Genomic DNA, 24,069 nt, shown 5'->3' on the forward strand with positions numbered 1-24,069 from the left:
TTGATTTGAATGGAGAGTGTGAGCGAACCCACACCTTTTTGAACATTTACTACTTCCACATAGTTTTAGATACAGACTTCATTTGAACTTTAAATGAGTCATGAGACTTTGACCTACAAATCTTGAATTTAAATGTTTTTTCTATCTTTTATTGTTTTTGAGATATTAGAGTGTGAGTTTTAGAGTCTTTTCTTGCTCCTCCTGTGATTTTATAATGAGTGTGTATTGCGGAATGTTTCACAGCACCGAGGGAGTGACATCAGCAGGAGCAGTTGGAGAGGAAGATTTTAAAGAACACTTCTTGTGAAATATCCTCATAAATCCCATGACTTTGGCCAAATCTTACATTAAAAATCATAATTAATAGGAAATTTTGTGGCGAATCCATTGATACAGGTTTGAAAGTGGTCAGACTTATAGTTTAGACGTCAGAAGCCTTTGTTTGACACAAAGTTCATGCCCATAGATTGCCTCCCCATTAGTTTACATTGTGTTGTACATGTGGCACTGCAACTTTCAGGGCTTACAAAATCCAAACCGGTTGACTTATTACAAAGTTTTTAACAACTTTTTTTTCTGTTTTGGGCCCATTCAATTGAATTTCAATTAGTAAACAAAACTCTTGATGAGTTTGTGTGTAAAACAAATTAATTTCCTAATTTTCATCAAGTTTATTTTTAGAAAAGTAAAGACCTTTAACCCACATGACCTGATCAAAGTTTGATTGAAATGTGTAGTGTCAGGTGTGTAGAGACAAAATTAACGCCCTAGGAGGAGATAGTGTTTGATCGGGGTCCAAAATTGGCACAAAGTCATACTGTCATGGGCATATTGCGGACTTCCTGTTGGATTTCGGTCGGGGTGTCAGCATCTGATTTGTAGGTCTTGACGAGACGAATAATCGATCTCTCTATGACATACCACGGGCCGTGGCAGCAATTTTAGATACATAGGTGGCGCTATCGAGCACATTTTGGCACTTTGGGGGTTAATTTTTACATTTTATCAAATTTTTCACCAGACCTGATGTGTGTGCCAAATTTGGTTGGAGTTTTTGAACATGTTTATGGAGTCAAATTTAGGTCTGAAGTGGTGAGATAATAAAGAAAGAAAGAAAGAAAGAAAGAAAGAAAGAAACAGAACAGAACAGAACAGATACAAGAGGGTCTTCGCCCCTTTGGGGCTCAGGCCCTAACAATAGGGTCCTCGCCCTTAGGCTCAGTCCCTAATAAAACCAGTAAGCACTTTAACAGCAGTTGTTGAGGGAGATATGAACTGTATATTTATACATGAAATATAAGAGAGCCAAAACCATTAAAAGTTAAGGAAAGTGCATTGTTCCTTAAAAGTGCAAATAATATCTAATTAGCCCAGTTAAAGATGCGGTGTGTAGAATTTAGTGGCATCTAGCAGAACGGACTTGGCAGAAATTGAATATAACATACAGTTATAATAAAAGTATGTTTTAATTAGTGTATAATCACCTGAAAATAAGGACTGTTGTGTCTTCGTTAGCTTAAAATGAGCCCTCTCTGTCGACATAAGGAGTGGGGGAGCGGGTCCTCTTCATGGACGTATTATAAGAGCTCTTATAACACATCCATAGTCCTGTTTAATGGGGGGCGCCATGTTGCACCGCCATGTTTCTACAGTAGGACAGAACGGACAAACCAAATACTGGCATTAGAGACGGCCTTTCGCGTTTTTCCGCGAGTTTCGCGGCCACCGTAGGTTCCTCTTCACGCTTTACAAGGGAGGGACAGTCTATGGGAGGGGACTATGGGAGGGGAGCATGGTTGGTTGCAATCTGCAACTTCACTGCTAGATGCCACTAAATCCCAAACACTGATCCTTTTTATTAAAATAATCAAATCAAATGTTGTCCTCTCCCAATTACAACTCAGAAATCTTCATTTTTATTTATTTGATGAATTATGTATTTTGTAGGACTTAAAAGCATATGTTAATAATTCTCAGACCAGTTTCATAACAGCAGCACAGACCGGTCCGGTACACACGTGGAACTGTCATGACCGACTGCGCAGATGGATACACACGCGATAGGGTTAAGCACCACTGCAGTGGAGCGGTGACTGCTCCATCCACATACTATACAAATCGCTGGTACAGCAGTTACTTGACGCGGCAGTAGCTCAGACTTTCACAATTACGTAAGCACTTCAGTTGCAGAGGCTCTATCTAATAACAAACAGCACTAAGGTTTATTCGTGCCTTTTCACCACCATGGATTCAACTACAACAAAGGAAACAGAGAAGCACTGCGTTCTGTGCTGTCAAGAAGTCGATATCTTCGCTTTAGGAAAATGCGATCACCCGGTGTGTTACCGCTGCTCCACCAAAATGAGGGTGCTGTGCGAGCAGAAGTACTGCGCAGTCTGCCGGGAGGAGCTCGACAAGGTACGCAGTCCGCCGCTACTGTGCCTCGGGGATGACGCCTGGTGGTGCTAGCTAGGCCGCATCGTGCTGGTAGTTTTATTTTTGGAAAAGTCAGCAGAGTATGTTTGATAAATTCTTAACGGGATTTATAATAAGTGAAACTCGTGCTGGTAAACAGAACATACCAACAAATGGTGTCTATTGACAGCTCAGACTACTTTTTTCTAGGTGTCGTTAGCTTAAGTTAGCTAACGCTACCCATCAGTGTAGTTGGCACCAGTCTGGTAGTTAACTAGCTAACAAATGGGCTTTCGTGACTGAGCATTTGACAGTGTGCCAGTCTAACAGGGTTTATTAGTCTGATCTCGTTTAGATGATTAATGTGACAATTGATTAGTGATTCAGTGATCTGTCAAGACATTTGTCAGCTGTCACTTCTCACCTTAACCATTGGGAGCACGTTAAATGGTAGCACTTGCTAGTTGTTACTCGGTTGCTGTGTGTATTTAGCGTTAGACCTTTTTAAAGGTAGCCGGCGTGTCTGTCTGGCAGTCACCCTGTCCTTGTGGAAATCATTCCTCTCAGATACAGGTAGCTAAATGTGGACTTTAGCCAACTTGTCAACCCAGCAAGACAGTGTCATAATAATAAAGGCCTCATTACATACTATTTAAAAGTAACCCTAGCTGTCATCAACTGGCGAATATAGATAGATAGATAGATGTTGTGAAATGCAGTAAGTTTATTGGTAACTACTGTTATAGCTGGATTAATATAGTGTACAACCTTCTTTACTGTCTGGGTTTCATAAGATGAATGCATTCATTACATTCCAAAGGGTACCTAACACATTACATAAGATCTTTAGACAGAGAGGTGGTGCAGGAGCAGCGTTTTCTGATTATAAATGTTTTGATGTACTAAAATCTTGACTAGCACAGTATTTCACCTACTTGTCTGCTGCCTTAGATTGTAAATCCTGTGAAATAGTGCTCTACTGTTTTATTATACAGCCAACCTTCCCTAAAGAGTATGGGTGACATAAGATGTCTGTCATGTTGTTCTCAGGTGGTGTTCGTGAAGAGACCGGAGGCGTTTTTGTCTCTGCCCTACCAGCAGTTCCCCTGTGAGAAGAAGCATGACATCTATTTTGGTGATGAGAGGATCCATGCCCAGTACAGGTACTGCAGTGTTCCTTACTTTATGACTGTGTTGCCATTGAAACTGACAAAGATTTGTGTTTTCCATTATCAGGGAAGTGATTAAGAGAAAGCTGGTTGGCGCAGCAAGATTTTTGCTGAAGAGACCTGATTTCTTGGCACTTGCATGCTTGTTGAGTGTCTAACAAACTGTTTACACATGTGTGGCAAAGAAATGATTGCTGTGACAACAGTTCAGAGGGATTAATGGTGCTATCATTACACATAATGATGGGTCTTTGTATACAAAATAATTAAATACAAAGTTCAATTGTGTCAGAAATGGATAAATTGTTAAATCTAAATATACATGCTATGCTCTCCCACTACAAGTTTACATCTCTCTGACAGAAAGACTAAATTACAACATGCTATCATACAATTGTACCATGGTTGGAAAACAACCCCTTGTTATCTCAGTAGACAGTAGTTTGATGAATTAATCAGTGATAAGTGTGTTTGTTGTGTTGACTAAAGTGTGCGCATTAAGCGTGTGAACAATTGTGTTTATGTTAATATGCAGCAGACAGGTACAGAGGCAGTGATTTGTCTGCGTCAACTATCAGTAGAAATCATCCAATAACCTGTAGGATTATTTGACTAAAGAGTTTTTATATTGTTGACAGGCTACTCTAGACAATTAAGACAATTTGACTGTATATTCTGAATTAATTTCATTATTGTGCCTGGACTTTTTAATTGAGGTTGTACTTTCAAATTGCGCATTTGCTTTAACTCGACTCTGCCTGAACACTCACTTGGTTTGTGTGTTTGTGTGTGTGTGGTATCAGGCATCTGCTGCTGCCAGAGTGCCTCCGCTGTTCAGAGCCTAAGGTCTTCTCCAAGTTTGAGGAGTTGGAGTACCACATGAGGAAGCAGCATGAGCTCTTCTGCTGCAAGCTCTGCACAAAGCATCTCAAGGTATTCTCACCCCCTGCCAGATGATCCAGGGGCTTGTCGGTCAGTGATCAGGGTCCTAATTACAAATAATGATTGGTGTAATAACACAGAGATACAGCCCTTGTGGGCACATGCAGGGTGTAGTTCCTACAAGGTCAGGTGATAGCAAATAAAGAGCTCTTGTGACGTCTCATGGATGTGAGGTCAACTAATTTTTAAGAATCAATAAGTCAGGGAAAAAAATATAAATTGTTGTTTTTATAATTATATAAAACAATAAAAATAAAATGCATTCGGTCACATTACACAGTTTACTTTTTACACCACATGAGGGCTCCAAAGCATTTTTCCTAACAGCGGTACTTCACCATAAACTGCAACACTAGTTCATTACAGAATATATTACATAGTACAGTGTCATTTTCAGTTATGTTTAAAGCAAAAACAAGCACATTGTTGATCTGTTATTTGAAAAATTTTTATTACTTACTGACTGAAGGAGAAACCAAACCATTGTCAAGCTTACCACTGATAACTAAAAGTGTTTGGCCTCAGTTTAACAACCCCAGAATAGAAAAATGACACTGTAAACCATTCTGAAGTCAGTGTGAGGGCAGAATTAATTTCAGTTTAGTTTAAGGTTTAGTTGTGGTTCTGACTTTATCTTTGGTGTAATTTAAAAGTCAGAGCAGCATGCGGTATGGAAAAATATTGTTAGTTTTACTTAGATGTTTCAAAGTTATCAATACATCCATTTGTTCAGAGCCCCAGTTGTTTTGTAGCTATTTATAAATCACTTAGAAATTTGATCTACATTATGTGTGTATTGATGGACAGATCTATTTTTGCAGCATTAACCTGCAAGCCCTCCTCCTCCACACACTGGATTACTGCCTTCTTGTAAATAAAGTAGAAACTACTTTTTGGAACTTACTTGGATATTTTAAACACATATAAAAACGTTTTTATCTCCAAATATTGTAAATGTTGTTTATGTGCTCTCCAGCACTGAAACAAGCCACATTGAAATTAATTGTTCCTGAGCACAACTGTTGATATTCTGTTGAACACCTCGTCAGCTCAGATGTTTGTTTTTTTTTCATCTTCTAAGTAAAAATAGTACAGAAAGTCAAGATCACAGTGCTGTCAGGCCGCGTGTACTTTAAACTTCACCTCTCCCATCAGATCTTCTCCCACGAGCGGAAGTGGTACACCCGTAAGGAACTGGCACGTCACAGAGCACATGGGGACCCGGACGACACCAGTCACAGAGGACACCCGCTCTGCAAATTCTGCGATGACCGTTACCTTGACAATGATGAGCTGCTTAAACACTTGAGAAGGGACCACTACTTCTGCCATTTCTGTGATGCTGACGGTTCCCAGGAGTACTACAGGTGTGATAACCAACATATACACACACAGAAACCCCATGAAGTCATTTAGTTTCTTTGCATTTATTAATAATTTTGTAATAACTTCCAAATTCTGTGTTGTACACACACATAAAAAGAAACCTGCTGTTCAGATTTTAATTTTTCACCCTGCTATCCACAGTGATTACCAGTACCTGAGCGAGCACTTCAGAGAAAGTCACTATCTGTGCGAGGAAGGCCGATGCGCCACAGAGCAGTTCACTCACGCATTCCGCACAGAGATCGACTACAAGGCTCACAAGGCTGCAGCGCACAGCAAGAACCGGGCAGAGGCTCGACAGAACCGCCACATCGACCTGCAGTTCAACTACGCCCCGAGACAACAGAGGAGAAACGAAGGTTGGCCAGGACGTTGTTGTGTTTGACTGACTTCATCTTCATACATTTACTGGGACTGGGTTTTTATAAATATTGCCATTCAACTAACTGATATATACTATGTAGTTTGGAGGCAGTGAATATGAAGTAATACGTGTGTGTGTGTGTGTTTCCTCAGGTATGATAACGGGCGAGGACTATGACGAGGTGCGTCAGAATCGAGGAGGAAGAGGAAGGCCTCACGGGGGACAGAAGAGCTGGAGATACTCCCGGTGAGTCTAAATTAACAAAGCTGTGTTGACTGGATGGAAGACTCATGACTATGTGCCACTATTAAGTCTCGGCATGTGAAGTGTTGAGTCTTAAAAGGCAGATTCTTTTGTATCTGTGCACCAACAGCATAAAGAAACTATGCAGGACAGAAAAAGATGTGCTATATGCTATAATGAGCTTGATAACTGTCACTGTGTGTGTGTATATGACATACTTTTTCTGTGCAGTTTCAGATGTCTTTAAAGGCTCCTCCAGTGCTGGAATTTTTCACTGTGTTTTACTCTTCAACCTTACACATTTTAGTAACTTTCGCAGTCAAATTCCAATCTATTCTGAGTCATGTATCGGCTCCTTCTTTCTTTTGAGCGTGTTTGTGCGTGTGCTTGTCCACGCAGAGAGGAAGAGGACAGGGAGATGGCAGCTGCTATGAGGGCATCCATGGCAATGCGTAGGCAGGAGGAGAGAGGAGCAGCGCAGGAGAGGAGTGCTCCCAAACATCTCAGAGAGGAGAGGACAGAGAGATCAGAACCAGAAGAGCCCAGACACAGGACCGGACACATCAAACCAACAAACAAACCTCCAGGTGAAAAAGAAATGTGTTGCAAGGTGTCATGTGATTTGTTTTACATACTTAATCTTAGTTATGGGATGTCAGTAATTTAGCTGTAAGGAATGATTCAAGTGTTGCAGAAGCAGCAGCATAAGTTCTGATGTATTTATGGTCACCTCTTTCACAGTGAGAACCATGAAGAGTAATAATCCAGGGGATGAAGATGACTTCCCAGCTTTGGGAGCCACAGCCGCCCCACCCATGTAACCCTTAACACACAGTACAAACTGAAATCTTTATCATACAGTCTGATGAACTGAATTCTTACAAATTTCTGTTTTATGGTGTGTGTGTGTGTGTGTGTCCCTCCAGTGTGAAGTCAGCTCCTCCAGCGGTTGCAACACCCCACGCAGCTCTGAAGGAAGATGACTTCCCCAGCCTCTCGGTTGTCGCTGTTGCAACCCCCATGACCCCGGCGTACTCTAGCCAACCCAAGAAGTCTTCCTCTTTCCAAGAGGAGGATTTCCCTGCTCTCGTGTCCAAAATCCGGCCCCTCAAAACTTCAGCAGGCACCAAATCTGCATGGTCCAGCCATACTGCCACGGCTAAACCCGTCTCTCATCCCCCTCCTTCCTCCAGACCTACCCCTCCGCTCTCATCTGCATCCTCTGGCCCCCAGCTCCTCTCCTCCACGACCTCCTCATCTTCAAGGAGAAAAAAGAAAGTAGGGGATACAGGGAAAGCCATGTCTACCCGGTCCCCTCCTTCTTCAGACGATGAGAGTAGAGGAATGACGCAGCAGGAGTTCCGCTCTGTGCCAACCATGTTGGATATCTCTTCTCTGCTCACCGTTAAAGGAGGCAACAGCAAACCCTCAACTGTGACCTCCTGCCCTCCAAACCTGACCCCCAACACTGATCCCCCTACCTCAAAAGCCAGCAAGAAGAAAAAACAGCAGAAGAACACGGCTGCTGCCTCTACGTCTGTGTCCTCAACGTCAGGGATGACGACAACTGTAATCACGAGCTCAGTGGAGACAGCTGCACAAAAGGAGAACGTTCCTGAGAAAACGAGGAACAAACCGCCTTCCAGCGCTGTGACAGCACCATTAATGAGCGGATTGGTTAATGGCTTCACTGAGAAAACACCACCCAATAGCAAGGAGCCAACCGTGGTACCACCTCATCCCAACACAAATCCTCCTCTTGAACAGGAAGAAGAGTTTCCTGCCCTCATGACCAAGAAACCACCCCCAGGTACAGCACAACATGCTAATATCCACACAATTCATTTATGATCATATGACATTTTTCTTTTTTCCTCCTTATCAGTTTTACTCTATACTGTCATCAGTGTTTTTAAATATTAGTGTGCTGTTCATCTCTGAGCTGTATTATGTTCATCTTGATGTTAGTCTTGACAATATAATTCACAAGCAAGGGAAGTAAGTGCTTCCTTACACAAGACAAGGTAGGATATTCCAAGCAAACAACTCAGACTTTCTGGAAGTGAATTGGAAACCCCCCAACTCATCTCTGAAAATAAAAATATCGATAAGTATCTCTTCAGGAAGTTGGAGTCTTAATAGATAATTTCCCTTCCCCACAGTGTGTCTGAGTGGCTATTCAGACTATGATTGTCCCATCAATATTAAGGCTTACAGTTGCTATATGTAAGAATTTTAGTTTAAAACATTCAAAATTTAACTAAAATGATCAACAGCATATGAAGAAATAACAGTTTTGATGTTATATCAAAGACATCTATGTATTGTGTTTCAGAGATCTTAGAAGTTAGCATGCTAACCAGCTAGCCCTGGCCCATCCTGTCTCGTAATACCTCAAGAGGCGATAGTGAGTCACTGTAGCATCCTGTCTGCCCTCAGTCTAACATGAGAAAATTAAGAAGTGAAAAGGGTCTAGCTGCAAACTTGGCCTAACCTACACTTTACTACACCCCTCCCCCCAACGTTGTCATCCTAATGGCATGTTACACAACACAATCCCCCCTTGACCCCTAACCCTAATCCTAATCCTAACCAGAACCCTAACCATCCCACCGCCCATGCCTAAACCAAATCAAGTGGGCGTGTCATGTAGTAAAGTGGATGTGTCATGTAGATACTGCACGTTCTTGCTGTGGCTGCAGCTGGATGTACTTGGAAGAAGTAGCGCTGCCGGAGGGCGTATTCTAACCTCTTGTCAATCATCACATCAACCAGCAGCAATGGTGAAGATTTTGAGCCAGGCTAAAAGTTGTAATTTTTTATCTAGGACCATTATTATGTCATTTTTTAAGTTTTAATGTTTTTCCAGGCAAGAAAGTAACCATTTAGATTCCCAATATGCGGTCAGTTTATCCAAATAACGCCTGTTTGGAAATTTGCTCCGACACTTTCAGAGATGTGTGGAACTGCTGGCAGGGTGAGACCAGCTGGTCATCTCAGCTGCTAGTAGCCCGACTCCTGATATGATTGGCCAGTCAACATCTGTCTTCATACCGGGGAGAATATGATCTGATGAACTGATCTGTGCAGGCCGTAATTTGCTGCTGGCTTTAATGTGTCCATAGCGTTTTGATATCTTGACGATGCCATAGCACAGATTCATTGTCAACAGTAAGCTTTATGCTACAATCAGTGAGTGATAATTCTATGAGTGTGGTGGGGAGGGCAAAGACCTATGGCAGGTACTGTGCATTTCTTTGTTCCAATGATAGGGGTGGACACCCCAACTTTCTGGTGATATGCTGCCCCCAATTTGTTTAGAGTGTGGAGTATGAATTCTTGCCCACAAATGGAGCGGAACAGGTCGCCTTATATGGCAATTTTAGAGGCGTTGATTACACCAATGGTCAAATCTCATGAACGTCACATTCCTGAGGCTGAAACAATTTACGACAAGTGCGGGCAGTTAAGACAGTTTATTGAATCCGACTTGGAACAGTCATACAAGCAAACCTCTCAGAAAAAAGTCAGTTTTAGAATAAGAATATGAAAAGGTTCTTGCATGAGGCCCAATGTCTTACTGTAAAAAGGGTGATTTCAGTGCTGGGAGGTCAGTTGTTGTGGTAGAAGAGGTGTCTCACACTGTGTTTATCTCTCAGGCTTCAAGACCTCCTTCCCGATGAAGGCCTCAACTCCTGCTCCGACCACCACTTTGCCAGCACCTCCACCTGGCCTGGGAATCTCAGCCACTAAGCCTCCGCCAGGCTTCACTGGGATTCCCCTCAACAGCAATGTTGTGGAGCCTGCTCCCTCTGCAGTCAACCCGTAAGCTGCTTACCCTTTTTATGCATTTGTATGTTTGACAAAGATTATGGGTTTAAAGTCTTGATCCTATTGGGCTTGTAAGGTACTAAGTGTATGTATGTTTGTTTGGTTTGTTTTTTCTTCCCCCAGTCCCCCCAAGGTGTCAGGCAGTGGTTACGTGGTGCCAGAGGACTTCCATCAGAGGAACCTGGAGCTGATCCAGTCCATTAGAAAGTACCTCCACAATGATGAGTCAAAGTTCAATCAGTTCAAAAACTACTCTGCACAGTTCAGACAGGTACTCGCCACACAAAAGACAAAAATATGATCCTATAAATGTTGTAAAAAGATGTTGCGATCACATCCAATAATCATGTTTAGTCCTGGAATTGTGCACTTTCTTAATTATATTTTATTTTAATTGATAAAACCTGATATGATTGCACAGCTCCGGAGTAAATGGTTAGGTAGAGAACTTAAAATTGTTACTGCTTACTTACTTTGCTCACCTTTCTCCTGATCCTCTCCCTTTGTTCCCAGGGTGTGATATCAGCAGTCCAGTATCACCGCAGCTGTAAGGACCTGCTCGGAGATGACTTTAACCGCATCTTCAATGAGCTACTGGTGCTCTTGCCTGACACTGGCAAACAGCAGGAGCTCCTGACTGCCCACGGAGACTCCAAGGCGCTGGAGAAACAGTCAGGGGCGGGAGGAGGAAAGAAAAACAAGAACAAGAAGAACGCATGGCAGACTCCAACCACGGCAGCAAACGCTAACGCAGCAGCTGAGCTGGACTGCCAGGTGTGCCCCACATGCAGACAGGTACTGGCCCCCAAAGACTTCAACTCCCACAAGACCCTGCACATCAGGGAGAGCGAGGAGTTCCCTTCCTTGCAGTCAATTAGCCGTATTATCAGCTAGCCCCTCGCTCTTCCTCTCCCATTGCCATTGGTGCTGGCGGGGCAAATTTATAATTGCCCCCGCTGCCCTGACGAAGCCCTGCAGCAGCCTGTGACCACATCCCAGAGGAGGATGGGGCTTATATCTCATATTGAAGGTGAATTTAAGACAGTTTCTGGTGTTTTTACTTTCTGATAAGGATTGTATTGACTGGTTTGTGTGAATGGTTTTGCAGTTTATACACACAGGGTCGCCCCATCTCAACTCTTATTTCAACTCGGACGTCTCCAGCTGGCACTGGCACCGGCAACGTCTAACCAGAACTGTCGATTTATTTAAAGAGGAGGAGACACAAGCTAAGGCTTTACTTGAAGAGTGCATTGCTCCTTGATTAAAAAAAAATTATACGGATTTACATTTTTTTTTTTTTACTCTTGCTTTGTGCTTTCACTTTAACAGATGACACAAATGTCTTTTGTTAACACCAGTTGATTAAGTATGTATGAGTATCCAGCGGGGCTGCTCGGTTAAATAACAAAATAAACACAAACCTGTTTCAACTATTTAGAACCATATTTATTTAAGTCTAGCTGTCCGTTACTTTATGCAGAGGAAGGAGTGAGTGGATTGTTACCTGTCAGAGTTACAAGAAGTAAGATGCTTCAGGAATTAGAACAAATTCTGTTTCACAGTTTGAATGCTTTTTAATCTATACCATTTTTAAAAAATTCTGCTTCAAATCACTCACCTTTTAGATTTTGTGCATTGATTGATTGATTGAAGCTTTGTGATCCTTCAAATGGAAACTAAACGGAACTAAACAGTTGAGTGTGTGTCCTTTGCTTGTTCTGCACAGTTATGTTCAAATATTATATCTACTTTTCAAGGATCAAAAGGTAAAATGAGAAGACCCAGTGAGGTTACTAGTAGCTCTGTTTTTATTTCCTCCAGGTTTTAATAATGTATATATTTTCAATCACTTTAGTAACGCTTGCAACACAAGGCGTTGTCATTCCAACCCCTACACACACTTTACTCTGCCTCTGAGCAACACTGGGCAGGTTTACTTTGTTTTTAGGGGGGTAACTGGTTACGTTCATGTACTGAGTACACAGTCTGTTCATCTTCTCTCTCAGGACCCTTAGCTTGCACTGCAGCCCGCCTGGGTGTGCGTGTGTCCTGTGTGTATGAATGTGTGTCTGTCTGTGTGTGTCTGAATGAGTGTGTGTGTGTATATAGAGTTGGTCTACACATCATACTGCAGCTTTCTCTATTTTCTGTCTGGCTCCAATAAAGCTGTTTCAGTCAGCACCGTATGTTTCTTTATCTTTGCTGTTTGGAGGTGTGTTAGAGAGAGATGAGTGGTAATGGATTAACACGTATACAGATGGTTGTAATCTTTTCAGCATCCCATTTAATTTCTGGTTTCCTAATAAGCCACTTGTGTAACTGATATGTATTATGAAGGTAAATACATACCAGCAAAGAGAAAAAAAAACAACTGTACTGGTACCCAAAATGTTCATAAAAGATGGGAAAGTTGTTTGCATTGAAACCTTTAATAATTCTACTGAACTTTGTCATTTTTCAGTTTTTCTAATCTATAATTTATACCAAAAATACTGAGTAGTAATCCAGAAGTAACAAAATATAACTCAACTTTAGCAAGTAACTTGAATTTTGATAGTGACTCCATTTTTGAAGCGACCAACTCAACTCTAATTGTTGAAGAATATTTTTATGTACATTGAAAAAAAAACAACAACAAATCTTCACACATATAACTCAGGGACAGAAACAGGCAGTCCAAAAACATGTTGTCTTTTTTATTGGCGCGACGGTCAGACTGCAGTCCAGAGACATTCAGGTAATAGACAGTGACACACATCTCTGTACACAGCGTTTTTACACTGAAGAGGTCAAACACCTTCAGAACAGGAAGAAACAACTCAAGAAAAGATGTTAAAGGGGTAGCACTCTACAAAATCAATGTTTACTTACTTGTTTGTTTGTTGATGGGGTTTAATTTTTATCATTAATATCATGGGGGGGAGCAATTGTAACATCCATGCAATGTATTACACTGGAAAGCCCACAACTGATGGCACCAGCGTTACTACATATCACCTTTATATCTCAGTTTAACAAAACTACATCATGATCACATAAAACTTTGATTTTTGTGCCGATGGCCCCTTTAAGAGTGGTCAAACAAAGTATTTCCAACAAAGAGCGCATTCTAGTTAATAAATGATCATTATTAATATTTTTTTTTATTTTATTTCAGTAGTACAGGACAAACAAGACCCCGGACAGCATCACACACAGGTTCCATTTACTTCAATAACGTAGGCCTACTGAATTTTACAATCAACCAATACCACGGAGTGTACATGGGCCAGAGCACGAAACACAGAGAATGCTTGTATTATTATTTTATCTACCACACTGACTGAAGAAGAGACTGAAGCACTGAGAACAATAATACAACCTGACCTGACAGTACCCCAATAGAACCTAATAACACCTCAGTCGCACCCCATCATAGTTTAAGGGCTATACTGGTGGTTTTTCATATTTCAGCACACTTGTGTACACCTTCCATTATTCCTAACCATTTTCAAAACATGCCATAAGATTTTAAATAGATTTCCTTCCTTCCAGTATGAAAATGAACTTTATTGTGAATTGATAATGCGTTTGTGGGCAGGGACCATGTTATGTTGTCGGCCAGACAAACCTGGAAGACAAACAAAAGGCTGAAATGTTATAAAACACATAAGGTCAGTTTGAGCATTTCATATCCTGTGTCTCTGCAAGCTGATATTGATATTAACTAAAACCAGTGGCTGTCTAAATCAGTCAATCTTAAAACATATGTGCATCAGGAAATAGTTGGCAGTCATATTCATTATACACACCTCCTAGGGTATAGGCTAAAACATGAACAACCACCAGTATGTTCCTTTAACTGCACCAAACAGTACTGCACCATTCCCCCAAGTACCTGAAAGTATTTGGAAATCAACCTAACCTAAAACCCCACTCTATAACACTCTTGCACCCAACAGTGTTGCACCCTTCACCAAACCAAAACCCTGAAAGGAAACACCACTGGGTTATCCCTCAATCTGAAACACGTACTCACTTTACTACCTAATCGCTGACAGATAGTCAGGTGAACCAAATGTAAAAAATCATGCTCACAGGTAAATCTTAACAGGTCTAGGCACTGTTTTACATGACTACCTAGAAATCATTTAAATCCTCAATTGAAAAAGAAAGTATGGGACAGAATTTGTGTAAAGGGCTTCATTTCCGTTTGCCTCGAGAGTTTACGCCTTTACAACTATCTTACTGTCTTGTACATCTTTATCTACTTTGTGAGCCAATAACCTCTCGGATAATAAGAAATTACTTTAACACCATCGCCTGTCTTGTGTGAGTGGGTGTCTTAGCTTTCTTTTTAGACAATTCTGGATTCTGAGGTCAGATTTCTTCATTAAGGGTTAAAGTTGGGTTCCTGGGTGCAGAAAAATCTGATTGAGCATTTTGGGACAGTTTCACCCTGGAGCTTTGCGTTATGTACACACTGACGCATGTGTACGTTTGTGGCTAGTCCTCAGCCAACCAGATCACAGGGGTGAGATAACATCACTGAGGAAACAAAGAGTTGTTTGGGCGTATGAGCGCATTTCTGACAATAAATTGTGATTAATATAACACAAGAGGGACTTCTGTCAGCCGCATCGATGGCGGGCGAATCTCATTTTTCTCTCGGAGTCAACTAAAGAATGACATAGTATTCAATATATATTATGAGTTCTATACAACAATTTCATGCATTTTTATCATGATTACTTTTCAAACTCTGAGAGCCCGTTGTCCCCTTGCAGCAGTGCCAGCTCTGGTCAGCAGAGGGCGCTGTTAACATGGGATCAGATAGAAAAGCAGGCAAGGCATTCTACAGGTCAATTATATCACTCTAACATGAAGTTTTATATTTGGCTCTGTTCATCAAAAACAAAAAACTTAGTTTAATACTTTGTAATTTAGATATCTGATAATATATTTAGCAGAAAGCCTATTTTTATTTGGGGGGGAAATTAATAAATGGTGTTAACAGACTTGCGATTTCCTCCTCTACACTAAACTTTGACAAACACATGTTAAAGAAAATAACTTTTATGCACCACAAAATTTAATTAACTACACACACTCACACTTTTTTTTTTTCCACACAAACAGGCAGACTTACACGTCTCTCATGCATGCTTATACGCGTGCGCATGTACACTCATTGCACGTGGACTTGTGCGCACACTCACACACTCACACACCCCAGAACTACATATTCACTGATGGCGAGTGTACATAACCCACGACACAGAGACACAGCTACACACTGACATGGTTGGCATGGTTACTATCTACATCAGGGCCCTTGGTGACCCACATCCACCCAACCCTGCCCCCCCTCTCACCATGGCAACAGATACTAACCCCCTCCCCCCCCTCCCTACCTCAAAAGCTGAACTGATCAATAAATTAGCCAGCTAGCAATCCTTGACATCCTTGTTCCTTCTTTACCACAAACAGATTTTTCTTTTGCCTGAGACTGACCTGAATCCTCCAGAAACCTGCCCTCCCTCACTGAACAAAAGCTCATCTGTTGCCCCCCCTCCCCACTGCTTTGTGATCACATAAAATCCTACATTAACAACATAGTAGTAACGTGGTAATCAGAAGACAGCAATAAGAACACAGGGCAGTTTGGCAGCTTCTAAAACGTAAACATAAACAGACCTGGTTTACCCCAAATCTCCCCCACTCACCCTTTAAACAGACAACACTCAACATAGGACACTGTCTCAAATAACCCATTACATACATTCCCTGGCACAGAAATATGACACAGACTGAACACTGAGTGAATCTTAAATGTGATCAACTCTTGCTCATGAAGGAACCAAAATCACTCAGCTATTGCAATGCACTCAAGGAAAATTTTGCATTGTGGTGATGATTTCCTTTAAACCGTGTTAAGATAATGACTCCACTACATCCAGGAAGACCTTAAAAACTCGGAAAAGATGATATAAAAGCATCTTGATCAATACTATTTTAATTCAAATTAGCTTCTGTGGATGAAAAGCTTTCTCCAGATCTGCCGAAAACTTTACCAGGGCAGCTCAATCGAAGTCAGATCAACAATTTAAACGTATCAAATTTGCCTGAGATTTGTTAGTACAGTTCAAAGACTAACATGTAATTTGAGACAGTGCCTACAATTGGTCTAATCTGACGCTAACTATGCCTACTTACAGTACAGTTTATACCTACCTACATAAGAATGTGAGATATTGCACTTGGTCACAAAACATTGTCGTCTTTTTTTTTTTTTTTTTTTTTACAGCATGTGTAAATCTACTAAATTAAGTCACTGTCTGAGACACACAGTACAGTATGGCACTTAGTTGATCTCTAAGTTCGAAAAACATGCAGATTCAATACACATGATCACTTTTAACTGCAGCAGGGGAAGAGGGATGAACAACCGAACCGCACTGGAGCAAAAACATTCCCTGTTAACTGTTTGGCATGAGAGGGAATATTTTGACACTTAAGGTGTTTAATGAATGAAAAGAATAAGATGAAGGTGCTGTACGCACTTATATTTAGTAATCTAACACCGCTTTGTGGTGGAGTACCTCACTTGTTGATCCCTTCATCTCTTTTTTGTGTGTGTGTTTGAATACTGCAAAGTGGCCTCCTCTTCTATAATTCCCTCTCTTGTTTTCTTTTTTCTCTCATCTGCTCTGATCTGAGGACACTGGATCTGCTAAAGTAGTTCAAGCACACAGGTCTAGAAAAGCACAGATAAAGCTGGAATGTTAAGGACAGAAAGCGAACAAGAGGAGGAATCAAAGAAGCAGAGGCCTTTTTCTTTTACATGATTGAAAAACTCAGCCCAGATCAAAACAACTGCACGTGTAACATCACAGAAAGCAAATTTCTTGAACTTTCCTCTCTTCCCCTCTTCTCTCCACCTTCTTCTTCTTCCATCAGGTCTGTCTTATCTAGTAAATGGGAACCTGGTATGTGGGGGCTGCGTTGTTCTCAGTAAAGGGTGGGCTCTGGTAGGTCTCTGTGGTCTCAGTGGTGCCGCCTCCTGGTGAATTGGAGGGGTACGGCTGGGTGGGCGCGCCGCCGTCCATGTGCTCCGTGGTGAACAGGGTCATGTCTGTACCAAGCATATACTTCTGGACTGCACGCACTGTAAGGCCAGCCTACATGAGCAAAAGATGGAAAAGATCAAAATAAACTACTTCACAAGTCCGCTAAAATCATGAAAGCCCAGTTTTAACAACCTGATATTAGTCAGCCACCCTTAAAAGCAGTCTTCTAAGATAATTTGCTTTATATACTGCAATTAGCTCTCTAATGACATTAAGTTACCTTGCCTTGGCTTGCCTGAAAATCATGAGAGAACTGAGCCCAACAGCTGGAAATTGAACCAATCAGAGGATGACGATGACACTTCAAACTCACAAACCTCATTCATAACTGTTTAAAGTCAGCCAACTGTTGGGATTAAGCACGAGTCAGCAGATGTATGGCAGGTGTTGATAGTTCAGGTCATGGATGGAGCCAGTAACCCAGAGCCTCTGTTTGAAGTGACTCTTATTTCTCTTTTGGGAAGTCAAAGGACTCGCTCAACAGTTGGGTCCTGCTCATGTTTTTTCTCACTCTTGTCTGATCCAAGTCTGATCCAAAATGTTCTTATATTATATTTTTGTTAATATTATTCCTACATAATAGAGCTGCACAGTGCATTCTTTTGTTACAGCAAGCTTTAGTAAGTAGTAAAGCAATTAAAATATGTTTACCAGTAGACTAGATCTGCTTTTAAGAAAATACGGGTTTTAGCTTGTATGGTGTCCTGCAGTACAGAGGAGTGTCAGAGTGAATATGCGGTGACAGAAAGCTTTAGAAAAGACTAGAAAAGCCTCTCTTCATCTACAGCATGACATCAGGGTGCAGTTTTAAACCAACAGCAGTGCTTTAAAGTTATGGTTGACCTTCCAAATGTAGCTGAAAACTATAAAATATAGGGGATGGGGTTTTAAGCTGGTAGGTAGGATAGGGCCTTTCACCTGTGCCCAGGAGCCCATTGTCTCCAAATCTAATTTTCGATATTTTTGGAAGTTTATTGAAAGATTTGATTTTGGTTGCTCAATCCAAATATTTTATGCTGCATGTCTTATTACTACTGTATAAGAGAATGTCTCTGTGTGTAAGTATCTGTGTAGTTGCATGTTCTTACCCAGGTGATTATGGAGAAGAAAGAGAAGGCGATTGCAGCCCGGGCTGCATCTGCCCCCTGGTTGAGCGGCAGCTCATCCGCCGTGGTCCGAGACCACTGATTGGCCAGAAAGCAGAAACTTACAAAGTACAGGAAGGCCCAGAAACCTGCCAGAAACCAATCAGAGTGTTTGGAAAAATGATCATGAGAGGGGTAATTTCCATGTTTACACACAGATGAGGTACGAAGGTATGACCTGCAGGTTTTGATTTCTCAAATCCTAACCACCTCAAGTTCCGTTTAGAGATTAAAAACAGTCTCATTTCTCCAACATCTTACATGTCAGTTTACACGTTTCATTTCTCTTGTTGTCTTGTGATGTAAGGTCAGTCATCTGAAACAAAGAAGTGGATCTAGCTGGGACACATTGTTAGCAATTTGGGGAAACCCAGGCTTTTGGATCCTGCTTTTCATCACTGTTCAGGGTTTGGTGTCTGCATGTCACTACTGCCTACACACACTCTCTTAATGTGTGAGGCCTGCCTTCATTTTAAGAGAAGAATCACAGCTATCACTGACACTGTCTGTTGTCCATTTGACAACTTACAGGTTAATCATGAAATCTCCAAATTGCAAGGATGTTAAGACATTTTATTGTCTATAATTTAGGTAAGTTAGATCAGAACCACAATTACTCATCCCATTACACAATTTAGCACCAATAACACCCTCTGATGGGGGGTGTAGCTTCTTATAGAGGACTTTCAGGTGTTGTGACATGTTCTCTGGTGGCCATATTGGAGAAGCTCAGCAACAAGGGCAACAATCATTTAGAATAGACTTTTTAGGGAATCGATAATGTCGTCAGTGACACATTGAATTGATTTGTTGTTTAGATAATACCAGAGTGCCAGCATGTGGTCAGAAAATCATCCTCACTAAATGCATTTGCACTGATTGACATTATTGGAGAAGTTTTAGTGTTAGTAGCATTTTAGAATTCATTTAAAACAATCAAGAAAACTTTAACTGAACAGATTAAAAAAAACAGAGCAATAAAAGTTTAGAAATCAATGTGATCTTGTGTCAGCACTTCCTGTTGTTGGCATGACTCAGACACATTTGACAGAATGATGTCCAAAAAAAGGAAAAAGGAACTGTATAAATGTGACTGCACCATGATTGCCAAGCTCACCTGAGAAGCCGATCTCAAGCATGACAGCCTTCTTCCTGTCTTTGACAGAGCTGATGGAGGAAAACTTGTAGTCGAGCAAGAAGAAGAAGGAGCACGCCAACAGGCCCACCAGGCCCACGAACACACCGTAGTTGCACGCATCTGCATTCTTGTTGAAAACACAGTGGAGACGCTCGCTACCTATGTTCACATAACCCTCATTCACAATGGAGGCGAAGACCACCAGGGAAAAAATCTGTGGAAGGGAGACAGAGAGAGAAGAAGAGGAGGGGATGGGTAAAATTGAGAAGAGGAAAAGGTAAGTGGTTAGTGTCGCCCTCTCTTTAATAAACACATACAGCGCTGTGGCAGCACTACTCGAGAGCGTCTCTTTGACGATGCTCGGACCAGAGGCATTAACCTAATTTCCTCCCTTTCTCTCTGACTGACTGAAGAGGTGGATGCTTCACTTCCCCTCAAGAATCAAACAGACCTGAGGCACTGTGTGTGTATATGTATGTCTATATAAACTAAGACAGGAAGTGTGGTAGCTCATGCTATAAAACTTGAATCCATTAGTTCATCCCGTTTTTCCATTTTTATCAATAACTCCCCTCTTTTATGTCTGATCTCTAGTTAATCCTCCGTCTTTCCTCCTCCTTCTGTTCTCACTTGAATGCTGACACTGATCAGCTGACTAACACTCGATGGCAGAATAGGGCCATGTGACACACACACACACACTCCCACTTGGGGGTTTGGGTCATATGATTGTGGAGGGACACACAATGGGATAATGTCGGATCCACGTTTTGAACTAATCACATGTGGTGGCTATAATCTAAGTAGATACACAGGTGCTTTTAGTGAATCAGTGTGATAAAGCTGCTACGTAGCAAAGTACTGCATCTCCGATTGGAAAAGAAAAACTTTTCCGAGTGGGTGATGGAAAAACTGAATTTGAAACTGGATATTTTGCATTGTCATATTTCATCAGTCTGTTATTCAGGATTTGTTTTCCTTATCTGTAATTCACTTTTTACTCCTCTCACTTTCTCTAAACCTGCTGCATCTGCCTTTACATCAGCTAATAAACTTCTTACAGCAAACTGTAGGATTTATGTTAAGTGCTGCGGCTTTAGAAACAGAGGAAATGAAAGTTTGTTCCAGTCAAAAATGTGAGACTAACCCACAAAGCTGCGTGTCCTGTTGTTGGATTGAATTGTGGTTTATTGATGATGTCGAAAGCTGAAAAAGTAACACCTTCTGCTCCCGGTGGATTTGTGCCAAATCCTTTGACAATTTCTCTTGATTTTGAGCTAATCAACTACTAACCTCCATTGAAGCTGCACTATATATCTCTAAATGTGATGTTTCAGTTGCAGAATGAAAAAAGAACACCAACACACAACAAAAAAGGCATTAAAACATAGCAATAAACACATCAGCCAAAGCTGTTTTAGAAATGACATTAGTATGTGAATTAAAATGTGGATTTTTTTTGTTTTTTAAGTAGGCTCACAACGTCTCCAGAAACATCTTCATCTACTCTAAAGTAGATTCAATATGCATGCAGCGTATTATCAATGTTTCATGTATAATAATAATAAACCTGTAGGCTTGGAGGTTGCAGGTGGATTTCATGCTCTTGGATTAGATCCCTCGGTATGTTTCAGAGAAAGATCCCTGCGTTGGACTACAGAAGACCTTCTCTGTGTCACCCAAAGGTGATGCGTTACATCAAACGTCAAGGCACGACGCGTCTCCGTGGCCTTGCGTGCGTAATGATGAGCACTGACCAATCACAGGTGGGATGACGGAAGACGACCGTTTAGGGTAAATCAGCAAAATCATTAGCTGGAAATATTCTTGACATTATAAACGAAGAGATCATGTTTTGTAAATAACGCTGTTATTATTTGAAAGAAAAAAAATAATACTAGTTGGCACGAACATGGAGGAAGACGAGGCTGAATATGGATCTGTCTTTCTCATTTTTCACACAATCCGGGTCCGGTCTACTGCACATCTTGGGCTGTGTTTATTAAGCACTACTATGCAGATTTAAAAATGAAGATAGAAGATGATAGGTCGGTTTCTGCCCCTGAACGCATCTGTAGTAAAATCAGTATCATGGTCAGGGTGTCAGATAACTACCAGGCCTTGGTTACACCCTGCACCGTATATTTCTGTATAAATCGGCTACACCCCGATATAAACATTTAATCCATGATCTCCGTTCACACACCTTGTTGATCAATTTTCGGTGGATTTCTGGGGTCTATATTTGCAGTGAGAACACGTCACGGGTCTCGCGCAGCAACGACAACACACACACAAACACCAGTACCGTAAAAACGCGCTCTCACCCAGGACAGCACTCTGAGGATGGTCTGCGGTTGTTTGGCGAAAGCAATCGGGTCGAAGGTAGACCCGGTCCGGCCCGCTCCGAACGATCCCACTCCGTCCATCTTCTTCTTCTCTCTCTCTATCTCTCTCTCTCTCTCGCTCGCTCTCTCTCTCTGTGCGCTCCTCGCGGCTCCACGCTCCCGGCTCCACGGCAGGATGGATGCGCTGCTGCTCTGCTGTAGGGACGGGTCCTGCGCGCACCCGGTGGCGCGCGGTCACAGACGCGGACACGCAGAGTGGGGAACGTACCTGACGATGCGACGTGCTCGCGCCATGTAAGCTAGAGTGTGCTGAGATACACAGATACCTTCATATTACTATAATATTATGGAATATCGCATAGAAATATTAAATGACAGGAGCCTACAATAAGAACTTAGAAATAATGTCAAGTCCACCTCACTACTGTTGAGTACCACATTGTGCAGCTCCCACATGTAGGCCTGTATTATCAAGCAAATAACAAGTTATGAAAATGTATGATTAAATTATATTTAAATTGGTTATCATGCTTACGTAAGTTGTTAATTACATAAGGCCTATAATACATTAACCCTAAAACAACCTATAATGTCCTTGATAAAAACCTGATACTTTTATCATGAATAATGTTATGATGTGAAACCAACTGACCAAAAAAAAAAAAAAAAAAAGAAGAAGAAGAAAGACACTACTAATTCAAATGTCAACAATGAACCTTTAACCTCAATAAATAAAGAGCACTGTCTTTTGCTGCATTATCTTTGATTGATGACCAGTTCTAGCATATTTTTTAGGGAGAATTATCTGTAAATAATAACAGATTTATTTACTTTTTCCCCACAAATTTAGAGGAGCTCGTGGGACTATTTCAGCCCTGAGTAGTGTCTGCAGTTGTGTTCACAGGTGGCATACAGCCCTACAACTTCCACCAAGAGGATAGTGCTGCATATGTTGCCTGAGAGGAAGCCCACAGGTAAAAAACACAAAAAACACACTGTAAAAACACTCCATTATTAATTGAGTAAAAGTTCTGCATTAAAATGGCCACAAAATGTGAGTTAATTGTGGAATGTACTTTCTTAAAATACCAAATTCCCAGAAAAAGATAAAACAGAAGACATGTCCTCATTGTTCTCAATGGTAGCAATGTGTCCCTGGAGCTATTACAGGAATCACTTCACTGTATAGGCTACAAACAATAGACTGACTGACTGAAAAATCCTGCCTGAAACACTCAACAGTCACAAACATACTAAGTTATGAAATATGACATGGAGAAAAAAAAAAGTCTCATGACAATGCAGCTGTGCCAAATACCATAAAACAGCATTTGAGAAGTGGAACAGTATAGTCACAAGTAGCTTATCATGAGATATTCGCCAATTACTGTCTCAATACAACATGAACATCATGAGCTTCACTACATTGGTACTGCCAGTTATTGTGTTGCATGGTGATGACTTGACCTGACCGCCAAATCCATCCGTTCTGAATATTAATTGAATATTAAGTATATATTCAACACAATCATGTAATTCTTTTACAAAGTCCACACACAGGATATTAAAGTCATGCCATTTTCAGTAGTAGTGGTACATGAACTGTTGAGAAAATGGCAAACGGAAAATGCTTTGACATGCAATATAGTGCATACTCACACCACTAGAGGTCAGTGACATCTTTTTATGAATTCAGCATATGACATTCTTGTTAATTTGAGGAGATAAACACATAAAACATACTAGTATTGAAAATAGAGTCATTTAAACCAGAGTTGAAGATGAATACTAGTTGTGGATGTATATACAGTATAATGAAGATGAATGTATAGCTAATACAAAAACCACGAATAGGATCACAGCATCAGTAAAACAAATGGTATCTGTGTAGCACCAGACGAGTAAGTGTGTCCTTTACTGGTTCTTTAAATAACACATTCATAATCACAGTGTTTATTAATAACACACAGACAGAT

At 41.1% G+C, this 24,069-nt stretch overlaps 2 protein-coding genes across 2 annotated transcripts; one reads left to right on the forward strand and one right to left on the reverse strand.

Moving 5' to 3' along the window:
• Positions 1–1,900: 1,900 nt before the first annotated feature.
• On the forward strand, positions 1,901–11,786 carry znf598 (zinc finger protein 598). Its single transcript, XM_067616376.1, has 12 exons — positions 1,901–2,418; positions 3,466–3,578; positions 4,388–4,517; positions 5,682–5,893; positions 6,054–6,271; positions 6,429–6,522; positions 6,919–7,106; positions 7,261–7,336; positions 7,446–8,329; positions 10,179–10,344; positions 10,474–10,621; positions 10,864–11,786. The coding sequence occupies exons 1-12, from the start codon at positions 2,245–2,247 to the stop codon at positions 11,242–11,244; spliced, it is 2,784 nt and encodes a 927-aa protein (XP_067472477.1). The 5' UTR covers positions 1,901–2,244; the 3' UTR covers positions 11,245–11,786.
• A 1,237-nt stretch (positions 11,787–13,023) lies between these two features.
• On the reverse strand, positions 13,024–22,335 carry syngr3a (synaptogyrin 3a). The gene is made up of 4 exons (XM_067616382.1): positions 22,073–22,335; positions 19,725–19,959; positions 18,551–18,696; positions 13,024–17,513 (listed from the first exon to the last, which is right to left on the reverse strand). The coding sequence occupies exons 1-4, from the start codon at positions 22,172–22,174 to the stop codon at positions 17,304–17,306; spliced, it is 693 nt and encodes a 230-aa protein (XP_067472483.1). The 5' UTR covers positions 22,175–22,335; the 3' UTR covers positions 13,024–17,303.
• Between the last annotated feature and the right edge of the window lie 1,734 nt (positions 22,336–24,069).

Source organism: Thunnus thynnus, chromosome 17, assembly GCF_963924715.1.
Source record: "Thunnus thynnus chromosome 17, fThuThy2.1, whole genome shotgun sequence".
Taxonomy (NCBI): domain Eukaryota; kingdom Metazoa; phylum Chordata; class Actinopteri; order Scombriformes; family Scombridae; genus Thunnus; species Thunnus thynnus.